This window comes from Equus przewalskii, chromosome X (genome assembly GCF_037783145.1).
Source record: "Equus przewalskii isolate Varuska chromosome X, EquPr2, whole genome shotgun sequence".
NCBI classification, from domain to species: Eukaryota; Metazoa; Chordata; class Mammalia; order Perissodactyla; family Equidae; genus Equus; species Equus przewalskii.
The window spans coordinates 24,789,100-24,812,118 of NC_091863.1; the positions used below are offsets into that span (position 1 = coordinate 24,789,100).

At 45.2% G+C, this 23,019-nt stretch overlaps 2 protein-coding genes across 2 annotated transcripts; both read right to left on the bottom strand.

Moving 5' to 3' along the window:
* Nucleotides 1-340: 340 nt before the first annotated feature.
* LOC103544082 (melanoma-associated antigen B3-like) lies at nucleotides 341-1,410 on the bottom strand. Its single transcript, XM_008510936.2, is given in 2 exon segments — nucleotides 341-933; nucleotides 936-1,410. Coding segments are annotated over 2 exon segments (1,068 nt in total).
* A 14,198-nt stretch (nucleotides 1,411-15,608) lies between these two features.
* LOC103544083 (melanoma-associated antigen B1-like) lies at nucleotides 15,609-18,417 on the bottom strand. Its single transcript, XM_008510937.2, has 2 exons — nucleotides 18,324-18,417; nucleotides 15,609-17,175 (listed from the first exon to the last, which is right to left on the bottom strand). The coding sequence occupies exon 2, from the start codon at nucleotides 17,113-17,115 to the stop codon at nucleotides 16,087-16,089; it is 1,029 nt and encodes a 342-aa protein (XP_008509159.2). The 5' UTR covers nucleotides 17,116-17,175; nucleotides 18,324-18,417; the 3' UTR covers nucleotides 15,609-16,086.
* Between the last annotated feature and the right edge of the window lie 4,602 nt (nucleotides 18,418-23,019).

A 23,019-nucleotide genomic window follows, 5' to 3' on the forward strand; every position in this document is an offset into this window, starting at 1 on the left:
GCTTAATTTTTTCACATTTTCGAGGAAATGCGTATCCCAATGCCATGTTAACTTGCACCAGATTCCTAAATTAGATGAAAGCTCTTCCCAACTGTTTTTCAAAACAGCAAAACTCCTACTCTTAAGCTTGACAAATAACAATAAGCGTGACCAATATAATTCATAAACTTAGATTATAATGCTGGATAAAATTTCATTGAGAAGTAAGAACATTTGAAAAATGGCAAAAAACACAGATAAACCTCCAAATTACCCATACAGAACAGGAACACACAGGTGTCAGACACTGGGTCCCCTCAGTCAGACCCAGCCCTCCACGACGAAACACTGACTGCTCTCTTCAACCACAAAGTGAAGAATCTGCCTCAACTTCACTAGATGTGCAGGCTGCCCAGCACGGCCCACAACATTCACTGGCGGTGGCATCGGTGTCAGCCCTCAGTGCGCCTGTGGCTTGGGCTCTCTCTTCCTCATCTCTCAAAGCTTCTTTATAACAAGACTCAAAGGCACTGGGGACTGTATGGTTAAATCTGGCCAAAAACTCCAGGACTCTCATCTTGCTGGTTTCGGCATGGGCCCTTGGGCCCCACAGGAATTCATAGCGTGGAGGATCACTGTTGGGCACCTGCTGGTATTCCAAGTACTTAAGCTTCACCAAATCTTGGGTGATGAGCTTCCTGGGCTCCCCAAATATGAAGTGCTTCTTCCCGGCATATACTCTCATCTGATTCAGGAATTTCCAGATCTCCTCCTCAGTGGCGCAGTTACCCTTCAGGAAGATCACACCCAGGAGATTCATTAGGAGACCGGGCTTGGGGATCTTATACCTCACTGTCCCATTGTTGGGCAGGTCCATCTTGTTGACAAGGATGTAGGAATGCTTGGCAGAATCAACTTCCTTTAAGTCAACACCAAATACCACCTCATACTGAAAGAAGCTCTTTTGAGGATCTCAAGGAAGCGACTTTTGTACTTTTTATCGACAACCTTCAGCATATCTGCTTTCACAATGGGCTTTTTCATTTTGAGCATGTGCAGCAGGAACTGCACCAACATACCGGTCACCTTGGTTAGAGGGTCTCTTTGAGACTGCACAGTGGAGAGTGGGGCCTGGTAGGAACTGCATTTTTTCGCAGTTTTGCGGTTGACTCCTTCATATGATCTTGTGTGAGAAACAGCTGCAGACATAGTGGTGGTGGATAGGGCTTTCTGAGCCTTCTTGAGAGCGCTATGTGACCTAGCACCAGGCTTTCCCTGAGGAGTAATAACACCAAAAGGAGGAGGGGACGAGGAGGGGAATGCTTCCTCCTTGGTTGCAGTGACCTGAGCACCCTTCGGTGCCTGGGTCCCACCTTGGGATTGGCGGCGTTTCTCATGGGTTTGGAGCTTACGCTTCTGACCCCGAGGCATGATGACTGTGGATCAGGGTCAGAAAGCAGGAGTGTGAGTAGGACAACAGGTGATCTGGGCATGAGAGGAGAGAGGATAAGAGAGTGTGAGCACCTTCAGCAGGAAGATAACAGCTTGATTTTAAGAAGGCCGCCTCTTCAGGTTTCCCAGAGGGCACTGCTCTAGGAACCCACAAGGCTCCTGTTCTGATCAACCTGTCCCCTGAGAAAACTGTGGAAATAATTAAACGGAGCCTCAGGCTGTAGCCTACCAGCTCTGCCTGGTGCTTACTGGGGCTGAGAGCAGTGGTGGGCAGGTCTAATCCTTGTGGAGCCCCCTCTACTCTGGAGTGTGGGGGTCCTCTCAGTTCACATTCAGGACCATCATATCAACTTTTGCAGGGCCTGGGCCCCTTCTTCTGTGCTGTTGTAAATTTACATCTCAAACCCAGGTCCTTGTCTTCTTGGGATGCCTTAAAAAGAAGTGAAAGGGTACCTCAGCCCACCACCCCTGCCAGGGCATCCACTGCTGACAGCGTTATGGGATTCTCTGTCTTGGGCTCTTTGGGGTCCTCAGTCCTCATTCAGAGTTCTTGCTTTGGCTCTACATAGAGCCTGGGATACTTGCCTCTGCTGATCTGATGTCCTTCCCCTCAGACAAAGGCTCTCACCAACCTGATGCCATCAAAAAAGAAACATACACCTCACCCACAACAAAGAATATACAACTATGTACCGGGGGGCTTTGGGGAGAAAAAGGAAAAAATAAAATCTTAAAAAAAAAAAAGAAACATATGCCTCACTTCTATGTCTGGTTTCCTCAGTGCTGCAAGCAAGGTGGGGGGGGTGCTTTCTGCAGTCTCCTTCTTTTTAGGGTGAGTGGTGCCATCAGTCTTAACTCGGAGTCCTCACCCTGATTCCTATGAATTCCTAAGTCTCCTCCCTCTGCAGATTTGAGACTGCTCAATTATCCAACATCCTCACCTCTCTGGTAACTCTCCAGACAGAAATGAGGGGGTGCCTCAGCTTGACAGATTCCTGGTTTCCGCAGGGCTGAGAGAAGGGGCAGAATTTCTGAGACCCTACTTTTTTAGAGTTGTTGTTCCCCTTAGTCCTCGCTCAGGTCTCTGACCTTAACTCTGGGTAGGATTGAGGACTCTTCTCCTCAGTAACCCAGGTAGCCTGGCCTCTGAGCAAAGCCCTCAATCCCCAGTCCCTAGACGGGAAAGTCAGGGTCCTCTCTGTATGACTACTCCTGCCTGGAGCCTCCTAGAAATAAGTCCGGGGGGCTGGTTTGTGTTGCCACCCCTACTTGGGTCTCATTAGCACTCAGGGCCCTCAACTTCACTGCATTTAGGGCCTAGGTATCTTGCATCTGTTGGACCCAGGCTACTGCTTTAGACCAATGCCCTCCCCTTCCTGAGACTATCCAGGCAGAACCCAGTCTAACAGCTCTACTGGGGCCTCCCAGGGCAGATAGCAGTGAGACTTAGTGGAGCTCCCTTTGTTATAGGTTGGAGTGGTCCCCTCAGTCCTACTCGAGGTCTTCCAACCCGTCTTGATACCAGGCCCGGGAATGCACCTTTGGCTGGCCAGAGGCCTTGCTCCCAATGAAAGTCCTAGCTTCCTGGGATCTCTGAAGCGGAAGTCAGGAGGAGCCACATTCAGCTGTGACTACTCAGGGTCTCTGAGAGCTGACAGCAGGGACCGGGCTCTGTGAGACCCCACTGTTCTGGGGTCTGTGGTTCCTAGGTCCTCACTCAGAGTCCTCACCTTTCTATCAGAGCCTGGAACTCCTCCTTCTATTGAACTGAGTGCACTAGCCTCCAAACAAAGCCCTCACTTCTTGAGCTCCTAGGGGTGAAGTCATCATATACGACTACTCATGCCTGGAGCCTCCCAGAATTGAGCTAGAGTGCTGCTTCGTGTTACTATCTTCACTGGCGAACGATCTCCTCATTAGCACTCATGGCCCTCCCCTTTGCTCTAGTGAGGGCCTACGTTTCCTTGATGTGCAGAATCAGGGCTACTCTCTCAGACCAAGGCTTTCCTCCGTGAGACTTTCTAGGCAGAACCCAGCCTGATGGCTCTGCTGGACCTTTCACTGCCATAGATCACAGGGGCGGGGCTTGGAGGGGCCACCCTTGTTGTGGGAGAGGGAGTGGTCTCTTCAGTCCACATTCAGGTCCTTACCTCAGTTCCCAGAACCCAGGCTCAGACCAACAAACTGCGGCAGCCACCAGTGAGGTCCTTGCTCCAAACCGGAAGTCAAGGTGCGGAAGTCAAGGTGCGTCACATCCGGCCACGGCTGCGTAGCGGGTGGAGTGTCGTGGGGTGGGGGGTCTCCGAGGGGCAACAGCAGGCACAGAGCTTTGTGGGACCCTGTCGTTGAGGAGTCGGTGGTCCCTACGTCCTCACTCAGGGTCCTCACCTCGGTATCAGTGGGAGCCCGGCTGCGTAGTGGGTGGAGTGTCGTGCGGTGGGGGGTCTCCGAGGGGCAACAGCAGGCACAGAGCTTTGTGGGACCCTGTCGTTGAGGAGTCGGTGGTCCCTACGTCCTCACTCAGGGTCCTCACCTCGGTATCAGTGGGAGCCCGGCTGCGTAGTGGGTGGAGTGTCGTGGGGTGGGGGGTCTCCGAGGGGCAACAGCAGGCACAGAGCTTTGTGGGACCCTGTCGTTGAGGAGTCGGTGGTCCCTACGTCCTCACTCAGGGTCCTCACCTCGGTATCAGTGGGAGCCCGGCTGCGTAGTGGGTGGAGTGTCGTGGGTGGGGGGTCTCCGAGGGGCAACAGCAGGCACAGAGCTTTGTGGGACCCTGTCTGTCTAGGAGTCGGTGGTCCCTACGTCCTCACTCAGGGTCCTCACCTCGGTATCAGTGGGAGCCCGGGATGACTCCTGCTTCTGGCCAGAGTGCGGCAGCCTCCAAACAAAGCCCGCACTTTCTTCAGTCCCTAGAGGGAAGTCAGGGCTCATCACTTCTGACAACGTGTGCCTCCCTCTTTTGGAGAGAGGTCCTCTCATTAGCACTGAGGGTCTTCACCTTGACTCCAGTTATGGCCAAGATTCCTTCCTCTGTAGAACTGGGCCCCGGGTCCTGTGCTAGAGAAGGCCCTCAGCTCTCTGAGACCCGCCAGGCAGAAGTGAGGAGGCTTCTAAGCCTTACAGCTCTGCTTGGGCTTTTCATAGTTAAGAACACGTGCAGGGGTCTAAAAAGACCCCTCATTTGTGGGTGTAGTGATCCCCTCTTTCTTCTCTAAGGGATCTCACTTTGCTCGTGGCCAATCCTAGAACTACTCTCCCTGACATGAGGTTACTTTGCTTGGATCCAGGTCTCTTCTTTCCCGAGACCTCCCAGGTGGAAGTTAGAGTGAGCCACATTAGGCCAGGGATATTTGAGTCCTGAGAGGGTGACATCAAAGTAGAGTCCCTATGGAACATCACTGTTCTGGAGTTGGTGGTCCCCACATTCCTTATTCAGAGTCCTCAACTTAATATCTCTCCAATCTGGAATCCTCCTCTATCCTACTCAGGCCACTCTCCTTAGGCCAAGACTTTTCACCTCGCTGAGAACTGTGAGGAGTATAAGAGGGATTGCCTAGTCTGACGGCCCTGCCTGGGCATTCTAGGTCTGAGAGCAAGTTTGGTAAGATCTTTGAATGACTCATCATATTTTGGGGTCCTCATTTTGTCTCCCGTCTCTTGAATTAATGTATGCCTGGGAAGTACCACATCCCTACAAACTCTTGAGCAGTGTCCCTAATGCAAACCTTGTAGGTACATGTTCCAGACTTGATGTGAGATGGGGAAACTGCAATATAAGACTAGAGGCACAGGCAACAGGGGTGGACTGTCAGAGAAAAATGATGCCAATCTATTTTTCTTTTCAATAGTCAGAGTTAGCCTCTTATGTGACTTCTGGTTTAATTGATTTACTTCCTAATGGAAGGAGCTGTCCAGGATGGTTTTGTGATTGTCTGATTTTGAGGTGATCTGACACTGCATGTGTAAATGATCATGTTGTCATTGAATATTATCTGTTTCTCTTCTTTATTCATGATTTTAATTTACTGTGGTATTCTTTTTTTTTTTTTTTTTTTTTGAGGAAGATTAGCCTTGAGCTAACATCTGCTGCCAATACTCCTCTTTTTGCTGAGGGAGACTGGCCCTGAGCTAACATCTGTGCCCATCTTCCTCTACTTTATATGTGGGTCGCCTACCACAGCATGGCTTGCCAAGCGGTGCCATGCCTGCACCTGGTATCCGAACTGGCAAACCCCGGGCTGCCAAAGCAGAATGTGTGCACTTAACCACTGTGCCACTGGCCCGGCCCCTTGCTGTGGTATTCTTAATTGCTGTGGCTACGTATTCCAATCCAGTCTTTTGGGCACAAAGTCCTTACTTTTATCCCCTGAGATACATTTTGGGGCATTGAGGAACACAAAGTTTGCTTTAGGTAGAGAGGAGTGGAACCAACAGCGTGAGTTCTAGAGGAATTCAGACCAGGAGTCTAGTCCCAGCTCTCTTACTGGCCCTGTGAACTTGAGCACATCACCAAACTCCAAGACAAAGAAATCGCAATCAACCAAAATATTGCTTAGCAAGGACAATTATGTAACATATCCTCATCAGATGATAAAATGTATAGTGCCTTTGTGGGAGTCTTTCCACTTGGATACAACTCAAAAGTTCTAAGAATTTTTGTCAATGATCAGTATCTTTCCTAACTCAGCTGGCTGCCCTTCCATCTAAATCACCATTATTTTCATTCATTTAACCACCAGCAAAAATCTAGACCTTGCCTAGAATGTGCCAAGTTACACACAAGATAAACTAATTGAGTTCACTTTTAATTGAGTGTTCTCTGGCTCCCCAACCCAGGATAAAGAGTGCGAGTCCAGTGGATTCTGGGCATCCCACCTCAAGGGAGTATAACCCTTATTTCTCAGAAACTCTCTGATGATGATGTACACAGAACTAGTCTGTGCATTGTGTTCAACTGCACTGAGAGAGCACAGGACATCTTCCATTCCTACCCCGGGTGGAGTTTTTCTCTGGTTTACCTACAATACCAAGTGAATGTTAAGGACAATTTTCCACTGCAGTCTCTTTTATCTATGAGGCCCTCCATCTGAGGGTCTGGCACCTGCCTCATCATTCCAATAGCCTCATCTAGCCCACCACGTAACCTCACTTAAAATTACCTCTCACTGAAGGATTTGCAGGTTCCTAAGGCTCCAAACTGCCTCGCCTCAGGGTATTGACACTTGACTGCTTTCACCTCAAACCTCCTCCCCTCTTCACTCCTTCTTTTTACTTGTTCCCTAGGTCTTAGAGGGTATCTCACCATCTTTTTTATATGATAGCAGCTCCTAGACTTTAAAATTCAGTGGGCAGGAACTAGATCTTGTTGTTGTTGTTCTTTTGGGTTTTTTTTGGAAAGCATCCCCAGTAATAGCATGAAGCCTTCCAAAGAGCTCATTTTCAATTAGTGGTATAGAAATAAACAAGAGAGTGCATATGATGTCTAATTCATTAGGATTTAATTTCTCTTACATTCATAAGTAATCTAAGCAAATCCAGGTATGTAACTTTTACTTTGCAAGAAAAAAACACTAGAAGAAATTAGGCAAAACAAGAATTGGCAATCTTTTCCTTATTTATACTCTTTCTTTTTGTCCTTTATTGACTAAATATTTATAAAGTGTCTACTGTATGCTAGGCACTGTGCTGAGACTACAACTCCAAATAGGACAAAATATCTGCTCTTTTTTGTAAGCCACTTTATTGAGGTATGATTCAAATACAAAAAGGTGTGCATTTAATGTATACAGCTTGATGAGTTTTGAGATAAGTATACGCCTGTGAGCCATTGTCACAATCTATGCCATAAACATATCCATTACCTCCAAAAAATTTTCCTGCCTTCTTTCTTTCTTTCTTTTGGGGGGGGTGACAAGAACAATTAACAAAATATCTACCCCCTCAGAAATTTTTAAGTGGTATTGTTAACCAATATGGTATTGTTAACTGTAGGCTTTATGCTATACAGTACATTTCAGGGATTTATTCACCTTATATAACTGAAACTTTGCTCCTTTTGACCTAGACCTCTCCATTACCCCTCCTCCCAGCCCCTGGCAACCATCATTCTGTTCTGCTTCTCTCAGTTTGACTATTTTAGATTCTTCGTATAAGTGGTATCATGTATTTGTCCTTCTGTGTCTGGCTTATTTCACTTAGCATAATGTCCTCTAGGTTCATCTCTGTTGTTGAATACAGCAAGGTTTTCTTCTTTTGAAAGATCGATAATAATACTCCATTGTATGCATACACCATATCTTTTTTTTAATCCACTCCACCATGAATGGACACCTTTAAGTTGCTTCCATGTCTTATCTATTGTGAATAATGCTAAAATGAACATGGGAGTGCAGATATCTCTTCAAGATCCTGATTTCAATTCCTTTGGATATATACCCAGAAGTGGCATTCCTGAATCATATGGTAGTTCTATTTTTAATCTTTTGAGGAATTTTCATAGTGACTGAACCAATTTACATTCCCACCAACAGTATACAAGAGTTATCTTTTCCAAATACTTGCACTTAATCAGCTTACTCTCTACTTGGGGAGAGAGCAAGAAAATCAACTTTTTTCTTGTCGTGATAAGAACACTTAACATGAGAACTACGTTTTTAACAAATTTTTAAGTGCATAATCAGTATCGTTGAATATAGGCATGATGTTTTACAGCAGATCCCTAGAACTTATCCATCTTGCGTAGCTGAAGCTGTACCAGTTGAACAGCAACTTTTCATTTCTCACTACCCCCAGCCCACGGCCACCACAATTCTATTCTGTGTTTCTATGTGTTTGACTACTTCAGATACCTCACATAGGTGGGAATATGCAGTATGTATCCTTCTGTGACTGGCATATTTCATTTAGAATAATGTCTCCTAGGTTCACCCATGTTATCCCATATGACAAGATTTCTTTCATTTAGTGTAATAATATTCCATTGTATCTATATACCACATTTTCTTTGTCCACTTATCTGCTGATGAACATTTGAGTTGTTACCACATCTTGGCTATTGTGAATGATGTTGCAGTGAACATAGGAGTGCAGGCCTTCCTTTGAGATACTGATTTCATTTCCTTTGGCTATGTACTCAAAAGTGACATTGATGAATCATGTGTTAGTTCTAGTTTTAATTTTTTGAGGAACCTCCAAACTGTTTTCCATAATGACTGTACGAATTTACATTCCCACCAATGGTGTACAAGGGTTCCCTTTTCTTAACACTCTTGCCAACACCTGGTAGTCCTTGTCTTTTGGTAATAGCTATCTATTACCAAATAATAACAGGTACTGTAATATCTTTTGCAGTTTTGTTTGCATTTCCCTGATCATTAGTGGTGTTGAGCACCTTTTTATATACGTATTGGCCACTTGTATGTCTTCTTTGGAAAAATATTCAGTTTCTTTGCTCAGTTTTTTTTTTTTTTAAAGATTTTATTTTTTCCTTTTTCTCCCCAAAGCCCCCCGGTACATAGTTGTGTATTCTTCGTTGTGGGTTCCTCAGTTGTGGCATGTGGGACGCTGCCTCAGCGTGGTCTACGAGCAGTGCCATGTCCGCGCCCAGGATTCGAACCGACGACATGGGGGCCGCCTGCAGCGGAGCGCGCGAACTTAACCACTCGGCCACAGGGCCAGCCCCTCTTTGCTCAGTTTTAAATTGAATTATTTGTTTCTTTGTATGTTTGCTATTGAATTGTATGAGCTCCTTATATAATTTGGATATTAAACCCTTATCAATATATGGTTTGCAAATATTTTCTCCCATTCCATAACATTGTCTTTTCATTTTGTTGATTTTTTTCATTGCTATACAGAAGCTTTTTGTTTGATGTAGTCTCACTTGTTTGTTTTTGCTTTTCTTGCCTGTGTTTCTGTTGTATTAAAAAAATCATTGCCAAGACTAATGTCAAGGAGCACTTTCTCTGTTTTCTTCTAGGAATTTTATGGTTTCAGGTCTCATTTTTAAGTCTTTAATCCATTTTGCATTAGTTTTTGAGTACGATGTAAGATAAGCATCCAGTTTAATTCTTTTGCATGTGGATATTCTGTTTTCCAAACACTATTTATTGAAAAGATTATGCTATCTCCATTGTGTATTCTTGGCACCCTTGTCAAAGATTACTTGACCATATATGCAGGGGTTTATTTCTGGGCTCTTTTCTGTTCCATTGGTCTATATGTCTATTTTTATGCTAGTATAACACTGTTTCAACTAATATAGCTTTGTAACATAGTTCAAAGTTAAGAAGTGTGATGCCTCTATCTTTGTTCTTCTTTCTCAAGATTACTTTGGCTATTGGGGATTTTTTGTGGTTTCATATAAATTTTAGGATTTTTTTCTATTTCTGTGAAAAGTTCCATTGGAATTATAATAGGTATTGCATTGAATCTGTAGATCACTTTGGGTAGTATTGACGTTTTAACAATATTAATTCTTCCAATCCGTGAACATGGGCTATCTTTTCTTTTATTTGTGTCTTCTTCAGTGTCTTCTATTGATGTCTTATTGTTTTCAGTGTACAGATTTTTTATCTCTCTGATTAAATTTATTCCTACATATTTTATTCTTTTTGACACTATTTTAAATGGAATTATTATCTTAATTTCTTTTTCAAATACTTTGTTCTTAGTGTGTAGGAATACAACTGATTTTTGTGTATTGATTTTGTATCCTGCAATGTTACTGAATACATTTATTAGTTGTAACAGTTTTTTTTGGTACATGGGACATTCACCCCACTCTCCTCCCTCCCCCTAGAGAGGAGTCACAATCTCTCTCAGTGCTGAGCTGTCACCTTGAGGGAGTGGCTGATGCCAATAAAGTCAAATTGCTCTTCTCACCCATTTCAAGTGCATCTGATTTCTGTTTTATGCTTGCCTGTGGTATTGCAACTTCTTAATTAGAGTTTGGATCTCTCATAAAGATGTTTTGTTACTTAAATCATTGTTAAATCTGTGTTTCAGTGGGGAATTGAGGGCTGGGAATTCCTGATTCCACTGTCTTGCTGATACCACTCAGCCAAGACTTTTCCTTTGTTTCTTGATGCCAAACATTTTGCAGTAGTGTTCGTTCACATTTGCAATAAAATTCATATTCACATGACATGTTATCTTGTTTTGGACCACAAAGAAAGATTCAAGGATTTTCAATTCTTTTTACAAAATACCAGTACTTTAATGCTTATACTAAAAAAACAGCAATAAATATGTGATATATATTATTCATAAACACAGATACTGAAGTCAAATAAACCTTCTATTACAAGGACTAGCATCTTAAAAGTACCCAAAAAAAGCCCTGAAACAAAAACAGATAAATCTCCCAGTTATCAAAGTAAAGCAAGAACAAAAAGAAGGCATATAATGTGTTCCTTTCAGTGCTACCATGATGCCCAGCTACTTAGAATGTTGACCTCTCAAGCACAAGATGAAGAATCTCACTCAGACTTCACTAGATGTGGGAGTGCTGCTGGACTCAGGCCTGGAACATGCCCCGGCCATGGCAGTAGTTCCAGGCTTGGTGCAACTGTGGCTCGGGCTCTCTCTTTCTCACCTCTCAAAGCCTCTTTAGACTCCTCTTCATCCTGCAAGGAAATTCAGGATCTCCAAGGGCTGACAGCAGGAACTGGACTCTAGGGGACCCCAATGTTCTCAGTGGGTGCTTCCTTCATTTTTTTTAAGGGACCCCACATTTATATCCGACAACTCCTTCTACTGACCAAGATTTCCCTCCTTAAACCAAAGCTCTCAAGTCCCTGACAACTGTGACAAAAAAGTGAGGAGACGCTCAGCATGACAGTTCTGCCTGGAGCCTTCTAGGTCTGAGAACAGGCAGGGGTTGGTCTCTTTGTAACACTCAATATTCTGGATGTTGCTTTTCCTAGTATTAATACATGAGTGATCTCATATAGGCTCTTGTCACTTTGATTAAAGGCTTCTTCAGAAATGCCACATCCCAGAAAACTCCTGAGCAGTTTTCCTAACTCCAAACCTTGCAGAGAATGAGTCTCTGTCCTAGGAGTGATGCGAGATGGAAATCCAAAGCACAAATCAAAGGACCCAAGGTGGTGGACTGTAAGACAAATAAAACATGTTGGTCTATTCCTTCTCTTCCCCAGCCAAACTTAAGGTCTCATGTAACTTCTGTTCTAATAGCTTTCCTTTTTTTTTAAAGGAAGACTAGCCCTGAGCTAACATCTGCTGCCAATCCTCCTCTTTTTGCTGAGCAAGACTGGCCCTGAGCTCACATCCGTGCCCATTTTCCTCTACTTTATATGTGGGACACCTACCACAGCATGGCTTGCCGAACCAGTGATCTGGTAGGACAAGCAGAACGTGTGCACTTAACTGCTGCGCCACCAGGCCGGCCCCAGTAAAGTCTTACTTTTTATAAAGAAGTGGCTGAGTCAGATTTTTTTTGAGTCCCTGACCTTTTAAGATTATCTGAAATCACATATGTAGATGATCTTATTGTCAGCAAACATTATTTCTTTCTTCTCCTTTATTAATACCTCACATTTATTTTGGTATTATTATTGCTCTGGCTGTGTATTCCAATCCAGTAGTTTGGCCAAAGAATCTTTCTACTTATTGCTTGGATACATTTTTGTAGTAATGAGAAAAAAAGTGAATTAAAGGACACAGGTTGGCCTCGGGCTTAGAGGAGTGGAAGAGTGTGGACTTTAGACTAACTCTAATCAAGGATCTAATTCTATCCCTGTCACTTACCAGCCACGTGAACTTTGGCACATTATTTAGCACTCAAATTCTGAGTCAGCCTCAGGCTTTTCATCTGTAAGTGAATTTGGTAAGCCGTCTCTACTAGGACTGGTGGCATGTGTGTAGTAAATGTAAAGCACCTGTTGCAGTCCCTGGCATGTAACATATCCCTCCCTTCTCATAACTGGGGGTTGCACTTTCAAACCAAAGATTTTACCCCCCTTAAACCTGATATAAACAAGTGAGGGAGAGCCTCGCCTGATATGCCTGCCCGGAGTTTTCTAGAGCTGATAATCAAAGGGTGGAGCATGACTCTCTTTTGTCTCCTATCTCTGGATGGGAATACCCTCAGTCTCACTCAGGCTCCCCATTGTGACTTCTATTAGGGCCTGGGTTTTCCCCCCTCCTTCTTGACCTGAGGCCTATCTCCTGATAGTAAGACCCAACACCTCCCTGTGAGCCAATAGGAGGAAATAGAGTGGCTTTATCTTGCCATATCTGATCATGATCTCACAAGGACAAAAGCTATGGCAGGCATGTTGAGGCCCTGTGATGAATGGTCCCACTCAAGGTCCCAACTCAGGGTCCTGAATTTGACTCCTGGGTAGGACTAAGATTCTTCCCTCTGTTGACGTGGGACTGCCACCCTCAGACCAAAGCTCATCAAAGCTCTAACTTCCATGTTAGTCCTGAGTGGGAGATGATGAGTCCCTCTCCCTGACATCTCTGCCTGGGGCCTCCTAGGGAAGATTCTGTGTGGCCACCACTCATATGGGATATGTGGTCCCACATTCTTCACTGTCCTCACCCTGACTCCTGGCACAAATTGTAAATATTCCTTATCTTGACTTGAGGCTTATCCCCGCATTAAAAGGGCCCCAATTCCCTGACACCCGCCTAGGAAGAAGGGATGTTTACCTCATCTGGCCACAATAGCCCATAGTCTCCCAAAGATAACAGTAGTGGAAGGGATCTGTGTTTCTACCCACTGCGATGAGGTGGGTGTTCCTTTCAGCCTTCAGGGTGCTGACCTTGGCTCCTGGCACAATCTGGAAGTCCTCTCTCTACTCAAACTCGTGGCTGCCCCCTTTAATGAGTTTCCTCTCCTCCGTGAAATGCTCTGGGGAGGAAGTCAGAATGACTCATCATGTGACCATGCACAGGTGACATGGTCTGAGGTCTGACAACAGGGACAGGGTTCTATGTGGCGCCCTTCTTTCTGAGAGGGATCTTATGATATCACTCAGTGTCATCATGTTGACTCCTGTTAGGAGGTAAGTACCCTTCCTTTGTTAAATGGGGCCTCCCCCATTAGTCCAATGACTTTAAGTCCCTGAGACCATCCCCCCTCAGGAAATGAGGAGTAACTTTGGCCAAAGCTCTGCCTGCAGCTTTCCAGGGCTAACTACAGAAATGGGACTGTCTGAGGACATATCTGTTAAGGGGTAGTTGGTTGCCTCATTCTTCACAGAGGATTTTTACCTTGACAGGGTCATAGCCTGGGATTCCACTCTCTGCTGAAGAGGCAGCCTGTGAACCAAGGCCCTCATCTCCTTGAGACCCCTTGAGCAGAAGTCAGGGGGCACTTGAGCCTGCCAGCTCTTGCCTGTGCCTCCCAGGGCTAACAGTAGAGGAGGGGTTAGGTATAGTCCTGTCAGTTGTGAGTTGACTGGTCCCCATGTCCGCATTCAGCGTCTTCACTTTGACTCTGCACCTTTCCTGGGATCCTCACTTTCTCAGCTTATCTGAGACTATAGCCTTCAGAAGAGCTCCACTTTCCTGGACTCTGAGTTAAAAGTCAGTGTTAGCCACAAGCAGCCAGGACTGTTCTGGACCTCACAGGGCTGACAATTGGGATGGGACTTTGTGGGATCCTACTGTTCTGCTTAGCTCCTGCTATCATCCTCATTCAGATTTATCACCAACATTTCTCTGAGACACTGATACTCCTTTCTTTATTGACCTGAGAACTCTGTCTTTAGACCAAGGCTTTTATGCCCCTGAGAAGCCTGAAGAATAAGTGAGTGTATGCTCAGCCTGACAGCTCTGTCTGAGAACCTTTCTGTTTGAGAGCAGACAAAACCAGTGTCCCTGTGACCGCTCCCTATATTCTGGGTGTTGGTCTCCCCAGTCCTCCTACAGGGGGACCTCATCTTGGCTCTTGTCTCTTGGAGTAAAGCCTTCCTGGGAAATTCCACATCTCTGCAACCTCTTGAGCAGTTTCTGCTCTGCAAACCTTGCAGAAAATGGGTCTTTGTTCCAGGAGTGATGTCTGATGGGAAGCTGTGGCACAAGGCAGGGGTCCCAGGATAGGTGGTGGGCTGTCACGGAAAAAACATTACATTGATCTATTCCTTTTCTTCCTCAGCCAGATGAAGATTCTCACGTAACTTCTGTTCTGATAGATTTGCTCTCTACAGGAAAGAGATTGTCCAGGATCATTTTGAAAGCCCCAGATCTTTTAAGGTTATCTAGCTTTGCAAATGTAGATGATCATACTGTCACCAAGTATTGTCTCTTTCATTTATTTATTTACACCTCTCAATCATTTTGGTACTCTTATTGCTCTGGCTATGTATTCCAAAATCCAGTAGTTTGGAGACAAGGCCATTGTTTTTATCACCTAAGACAAATTTTGAAATACTGAGAAGAAAATTGAAATAAGAGATGCAGAATGTGTCTCAGGGTGGGACACATTTAATATTTAATTCACTTTAGAGATATCTGTGAAACAGAGACAGCATGTGTCATTTAAACATTTGATTTCTTTTAGAATTTCTGGTTTATTTTTCGAGTAAAACAGTGTGGGCTCTACAGTAATTTAGACCTGAAGTCTAGTCTCAGCCTTGTCATTTACTAGTCCTATGAATTTTAGCATTACCAAACTCTAACTCTATGAGCCTCAGGCTCTCCAGGTGAAGTGAGTCTGATAAGCCCTGTCTTGTAGGACTGGTGGCATATATGTAATGTGTGGAAAGCATCTGTCTCATACTGAGACATTAGAAAATGGCAATTATTATTATGATAATCTTGACCTCAGAGGTTACCTAGGATTTTTTTTTTTTTAATTTAAGGGATGTCAGAGAATATACAGTGTTCTAGTCAAAAAAAAAAAAAAAAAAAAGAAAAGAAAAGAAAAAAAAACCTCCCAATCAACCAAAATTCTGCTTAGCAACGAAAACTAAGTAATATGCTCCCTCTTTACCCTTTTTACTTGTTCTTTATGAAGTAGAGAGCATCTCACCCTCTCCCATAATGATAGCTTCTCCTAGAATCTATAATTGCATGGGCAGGGGCTAGGTCTTCTTTGACTAAACATCCCCAGTACAAGCACGAAGACCTCCAAGGTGCAGATGCTCAACTAGTGTTTGTGTAAAATAAAAGCCATGAACAAAGAGGTTTGATTTATTATGATTTCTATTTGCAAACATTCTTGAAAAACATAAGCAAATCCATGTATATATTTTTTGAATTTACAAAAACAAAGATCAAATGGAGTAAGGCAAATGAAGAATTGACCAACTGCTACTTTCTGTCTTTCCTTCTCTCTATCTTCTCATCCTAACTATTTTAGTGTGGAGTTCTTGCACATTTCCAAGGATATTCCTATCTGAAAGCCATGTTATCTTGCTCTGGATCACAAAAGTAATTTAAGGGTTGCCAATTTGTATTTCAAAAAGCAAAATTTTTACTCCTAAGTAAACCGTTACCCGGCCAACCCTGACAAACAGCTATAAATGTGTGATCTATGTCATTCATAAACTTACATTCTGAATCTAATAAACTTTCTGTTGAACACCACTTGAGAAACGGGGAAAAAAGATGTCAACGAGTTATTCATGCTTATCAGGAAAACTGGTTAACAACAAAGTGAAGAATCTGCCTCAGACCTCACTAGGGGTCAGAGTAGCGGCTGGATGTGGCCCTGGAACGTGCACTGGCCGTGGCAGGAGTGGCAGCTCTGGCTGCAGCTCTGGCTTGGGCCCTCTCTTCCTCATCTCTCAAAGCTTCTTCATAATGGGATAGAAAGGCACTGGGAACCGTATCATTGACTTTGGCTAAAAACTCTAGGACTTCCATCTTGCTGGTTTCAGCATGGGCTCTTGGACCCCACAGGAATTCGTAGCATGGAGGATCACTGTCGGGCATCTGACGATACTCCAGATACTTTTCCTGCACCAAATCTTGGGTGATGAGCTTCCTGGGCTCCCCGAAGATGAAGTGATTCATTCCATCATAGACACCCAGCATATTCAGGAATTCCCAGATCTTCTCTTCCGAGGTGCGGTTGCCATTCAAGAAGATCACACCCAGGAGAGGCATCAGAAGCCCATTCTTAGGAAATCCCCAGCCACTGCTCAGACTTCCATCGTTGCTGAGGTCTAGCTTGCTGACAAGAGTATAGGACTGACTATTCGGCTTGACTTCCTTCAATTCTAGGCCAAAGATCAGCTCTATGCGCTCAGAGGCTCTCTTGAGGATCTCAGGGAAATCCTCCCTGTATCTTTTGTTGACAACTTTCAGCATGTGTGCCTGCTTAATAGGCTCCTTCATTTTATACTTATACAGCAGGAACTGCACCAACATCTCTGCCTTCCTGGTTAGAAGAGCTTTGCGAGAACTCTCAGTGGAGGCTGAGGCCTGGGAGGAATTTTCACTTTCCACAACTTGGCTCTTGGCACCTACGTGAGATCTTGGGCGTGAGACACCTGCAGCAGGAGAGCTAGTGGCTGGGGCTCCCTGAGGCTCCTGAGCAGTGCCAGCAGCAGGGGGGCTTGAGGGAGTACCCTCAGAAACAGGAGAGGAGCAGGACTCTTCGACCTCTGCTGCAGTGGCCTGAGCACTCCCAGGACCCTGGGTCTCACTCCGGGCCTGGCGGCGTTTCTCACGGGCACGGAGCTTACTCTTCTGACCTCGAGGCATGATGGCTGTTGTAGGAACAGCAGGCAGGAGTGCGGCTCAGTGGACAGGTGATTTGGGCAGCTGGAGGACAGAGAATGAAAGAAACACTCAGTCCTTTCAACAGGAAGGTTTCACCTTGGCTTTATTGAAGGCTGCCTCTGCAGTTTTCCTTGAGGGTACTGCTCCAGGAACCCACAAGGCTCCTGTTCTCCTGGTCAGCCTCCTCCCTAAGAATCCCATAGAGGAACCATAGAACCCTTAGGGTGAGTCTTACTCTGCATCCTACCAGCCCTGCCTTGGGTTTACTCAAGTGACAGCAGGTGCTGGCCTGTGGAGTCCTCTCAGTTCATCTTCAGTATTATCATATCAACTTTGGGAAAAGCCTGGACCCCTCCCCTCTGCTTCTCTGAAGTTGACACCTCAAAGTTCCCTAGGACCCAGGAGAAGGAACTGAAGGGGTGCCTCAGCCCACCTCCCTACCAGAGGACACCCAGTGCTGAGAGCTCAGTGGGGTCCTTTCTGCCCTGAGTTCATTGAAATCCTCAGTCCTCATTCAGAGCCCTCGCCGTGGCTTCCTGTAAGGCTTAGCACCACTCCCCTTTCACTGAGTGGTGGCTGCACCTTCAGACTAAGGATCTCACCTCCCTTAGATATGGTGTAAGGAAGTGAGGAGGAGGCTTAACCTGACAGCCCTTCCCTAGGTTCTTGGGGTGAGATCAAAGGGTTGGGATGACTCTTCCATGTCCCAAGGCCCTCATCTCCCTAAGACCACCTCCAGAACAAATGAGAGGGCGCCTCGGCCTGCCGGTTCTGCCCGGAACCTCCTTTGCTGACTTTGGGAGTTGTCGGATGTAGCCTTCAACTCCCTTAGTTGCTAGAGAGGAAGTCAGGTCTCTTCACATCTGTCTACCTTGCCTGGGGCCTCCTAGGGCTGAGTGCAGGAGCACTGCTCAGTGTGGTCCCCCTTTTTGGGCAGAGGTCTGCTCATTAGCACTCAGGGCTCTCATCTGGAACCCAGTTAGGGCCTATGTATCCTCCATCTGTAGAATCGGGGCTACTCCCATAGACTAACGCCTTCCCTCTGAGACATTCCAGGCCAAAGTCAGCCTGACAACTCCTCTGGGGCCTCCCAGAGCCGGATGGCAGAGGTGGGGTTTGGAGTGGGGGCGGAATTCGCCGTTGTTTTGGTAGGAGAATAGTTATCTTCATTTCCTACTCGGAGTCCTCACCTTGACTCCAGACAAGTCCTGGGAGTACAACCTCCGCCAAAAAGCCAAAAAACCGCCGCGCCCACCGGTGACGTCCTCGCCTCTGCGACTAAACGGAAGTCAGGCTGAGACACATCCGGCCACGGCTGCCTGGGGGTCTGTGAGGGCCGACAGCAGGGACGGTGCTCTGTGGGACCTTGTCATTTAGGAGTTCGGATGTCTCTGGGCCCTCACTCGGGGTTCTCATCTCGGTATCTTCAGAACCCGGGACTTCTCCCACTGCTGACCCGAGTCCGCCAGCTCTCAAACAAAACCCTCGCCTTCCTTAGTCCCTAGAGAAAATCTTTGGTTGTGCTTCATATGGCTACTCCTTTCTGGGCTTCACAAACCTGACAGGGGACAGGGCTCTGGGAGGTCCTTTCGTTAGGGAGTGGTCCCCTCATCAGCACTCATGGTCCTCATCTTAACTTTGCTTAAGCCCAAGACTCAAACCTGCAGAGCTGTGGCTGCCTCCTTCAGACAAAGGGCCTTTCCTCCCTGAGACCACACAGATGGAGTCAATGATAGCTCTTCATGGGCCTCCCAGAGCTAAGAAAAGGATAGGGCTCTGTTTGATCCCCTCTACTAGTGGAGGTCCCCTCATAATACTCAGGGTCCTTACCTTAACTCTTGTTAAGGCATGAGTTTTCTCTCTGCAGATGTGGGGCTGTACCCACTAGTCCAAGGTCCTCACCTCCATGAGACAGTCCAGGAAGATTTAGAGGGTTCCTCACCTTGCAAATCTGTCCTGAGCATCCCGGGGCTGACAGCATTGGGGGAATTTGTAGTGCTACTCTGCTCTGGGGTGGGTGGTTCCCTCATTCTTATTTAGAGTCCTCACCTTGACACTTGACCAGTCTTGGGACTCCACTTTCTGCTGATCTGAGGCTGCTCTCATTAAATCAAGGTACTTACCTTCTGGGGACCTCCAAATCCCAATTGGAAGTCAAGATGAGCTACATCCAGCCAGGACTGTTTTGGATCTCCAAGGGTTGACAGCCTGAGCCAGACTGTATGGAAACCTACTATTCTGGCTGGGTCCTTCCATGATTCCTCATTTAGGGTCCTCACCTTCATATCTGTCAAAGGCTGGGACTCCTCCTTCTACTGACCTAAGGTTGTCCTTCTTAGGCCAAGGGTCTTAAGTCCCTGAGAGACCTCAGCAAGTGAGGCCATGTTCAGCCTGACAGCTCTGTATGGGCCCTCTGAAGTCTGAGAGCAGGTGGAAGCTTATCTATGTGTGACCTCCTATATTATGAGGTGTTGGTCTCCCAAGCCCTCTAACACTGGGGTCTTCCTCCTGGCTCCTGCCTCTTGGATTAAAGGCTTCTAGGAAAATGCCACATCCTTCCAAACACCTGAGCAGTTTCCTCACTGCAAACCCTGGTCCCTGTCCTAGAAGTGATGTGAGATGATGAAGCTGAAGCGTAAGTCAGGAGTCCCAGGACAGGCAGTGTGCTGTCAAGGGAAAAAAATATGCTGATATTTTCCTTCTTCTTCACCAGCCAGACTTAGAGTCTCACCTAAATTCTGTTCTGATAGGTTTATATTTTACAGGGAAGGGGCTGTCCAGGATGATATTGTGAGCCCCTGATCTTTTGAGGTTATCTGATATTGCATATGTAGATGATCATACTGTCACCCAGTATTAGCTTTCTTTTCTTTGTTTATGCCTTTCATTTATTTTGGTGTTCATATTGCTCTGGGAATTATTTAAGCCAGTAGTAGTATAGTTTCTTTCTTTTTATTGCCTGAGAAGCATTTTTAAGAAGAAAGAGGAAAATTGAAGTAAGAAATGCAAGGAGGGCCTCAGGCTGGGGGAATTGGAATGGTGTGGGCTCTAGACTAATCCAGACCAGGGATCCAGTTTCAACCCTGTCCCCCAACAGGCGTGTGAATTTGAGCATGCTACTAAACTTCACGAGCATCAGGCTCTGCATCTATGAAGTGGGTTTGATAAGCTCTGTCTTGTAGGACTGGTAGAATGTGGTTAATATGTGTTAAGAGCCTGGCAGAGTGCCTAGCCTATATTGAGATTTCAACATAGCATTTATTAGTATGATTAATTTGAACCCCAATGATACCACCCACCCTGCCGAGATTTTTTTTTTTTTTCAATCCATCAGAAGTCAACGAATATGTAGCATTCTAGAACAAAGACACCATCAGCCAAAATACTGATTAGCAAGGAAAACTAAGTAATATTTCCCTATCATATGATAACTTGGGTGTAAGGTACACTTCTCCAGTTAGGTGCAACACAAAGCTCCCAAAATTTGTCTAAAGGATCAGCAACTTCCCCTCCCACCAGCCCTTCCTTCTGAATCACTCTTGTTATCATTCATTTAGCCAGCGCCAAAAACCTATAATCCTCTAGAGTTCATCAAATTATACACAGGATAACTTAATTCGAATGACCTTTTGATGGACCAGGCTCTGACCTTCCCAGCCCAGTGCAAAGAGTGCCTAGTGGTTTCTTAACATCTCACCTCAAAGGAGAATCACCCTTATTTCTCAGAAACTCCCCAGAGACGATGTGAATAAAACGTCTAACTTGCACACTGTATTCACCTGCACTGGAGCAAGAGCACAGGACACATTCCATCCATGCCCCAGGTGGAGATTCTCTCTGTTTTACTCACAATCCCAAAGTAGCTGTTAAGAGCAGTTTCTCATTCCAGGCTTAGTCTTCCAGTTTTGAGGCCCATCATCTGAGGGTCTGGCCACAGCTCAAGATGATCACAGCCTCAGCTAGCCCACTATGTAGCTAACTTAGAATTACTTCCCAACAAGGAATTTGCAGTTTCCTGAGGCCCAACACTGTCTTGCTTCAGGAAATTTACATTTAAACTCTCTTTTGGAAACTCCCTCTTCCTTACTACCATTTTTTGTCTGTCCTTTAGGTCTGAGAGATAATATCATCATTTTATAATATGATAGCTGCTCCTAACCACTAAAATTCTATGGGCAGTGGCTCAGTCTTTTTTTTTTTTCTTTCCATCCCCAGTACTAGCATGGAGCCTTTCAAAGAGCAGATGTTTGATTAATATTGTGGGAATTATAGAGCCAGTGAACAAGAAGTCAAAATTGTTACAAATAATTTATCCTATATTCTTGAATAAGTCAAGCAAATCCACATATATATCTTTTAATTTTACAAAAACAAGGACTAAAAGGAATAAGGCAAACCACGAATTGACCACCTCTTGCCTTTTTATTTTTTTCTCATGATCCACTCTTCTTAATGTGAAGTTCTTTCACATTTCCGATATTGAATAAGAATAGATGTTTTCCTTATCTAACCGATAGTTATCTTGTATGGATAACAGAAAAAAGATTTCAAGGATTTTTAATTTGTTTTACTAAATACCAAAACTTTTATTCTTTTCTTTCTTTCTTTCTTTCTTTCTTTCTTTTTTCTTTTGCTGAGGAAGACTGGCCCTGAGTTATCATCTGTGCCCATCTTCCTCTACTCTTTTTTCCTCTACTTTTTATATGTGGGACGGCTACCACAGCATGGCTTGCCAAGCGGTGCAATACCTGCACCCGGGATCCAAACTGGCAAACCCCGGGCCACTGAAGCAGAACGTGCAAACTTAACTGCTGCACCACCCAGGCCGGCCCCCAAAACTTTTATTCTTAAACCTGATAAACAGCAATAAATGTGAGACCCACGTTATGTAAAAATTTAGATTCTACAGCTAAATAAATCTTTCATTAAAAGGAACAACATTTGATAAATACCAATAAACAAACCTACAAGTTATTCGTATAGAGCAGGAAAACAAAAATATATACTGTCTACCCTTTATTCCCACCCTGACCCTCTACTGCTTATAACACTGCCACTTTGAACACAAAATGAAGACTCTTCCTCAGACTTCGCTAGCCACGAGAGAAGCTGCTGGCCATGATCCTAGAGTGCGCGCTGGCCTTAGCAGGAGTGGCAGCCCTGGCTGCAGCTGGCTCTGCCTTTCTCTTCCTCATCTCTCAAAGCCTCTTCATAATGGGGTGGAAAGGCACTGGGAATGGTACCATTGCAACCTGTGCTCAAAACTTCCAGGACTTCCTTCTTGCTGGTTTCAGCGTGGGCTTTTTTGTCCCACAGGAATTCAAAGCATGGAAGATCACTGTTGGGCACCTGCGGGATTCTGGTACTTTAGCTGCACGAAATCACTGGTAATGAGCTTCATGGGATCCACAAAGATGAAGTACCTTTCCCCAGAATTTGCATCCATTATATTCAGCTCTTCCCAGACCATCTCCTTGGTGATACAATTGCCCTTTGTGAATATCAGGCCCAGGACAGTCATCAGGAGGCTGATGTTGTGCATGCCCTTTTCATAACTCAATCTCTTATCTTAAGTGAGGTCCTGTTTTCTAACAAGGGTATAGGAGTGGTCCACTTCCTTCACATCAACACCAGCAACTAGCTACATGTACTCAGAGGCTCTCCTGGAGGATCTCAGAAAGTGTTCCTTATCCTCTTTTATGACATTCTTCATCATGTATGACTTTGTAATTTGCTCTTTCATTTAATAATCCTAGTAGAGGCAGTTTGCCAGCAAAGCCATTTTCTAGTCCAGAAGGTGTCTGGGCAACTTAGCAGTGTCTGGCAAAGCTTCAGTGTTCTCTGACTTTCTTCCTCTTCTTGACCACTGGAGTCCTCTATCTGATA

Excerpts from the sequence above, each read along its gene's own strand:
- LOC103544083 (XM_008510937.2), bottom strand. The coding sequence starts at position 17,115 with ATGCCTCGAGGTCAGAAGAGTAAGCTCCGTGCCCGTGAGAAACGCCGC.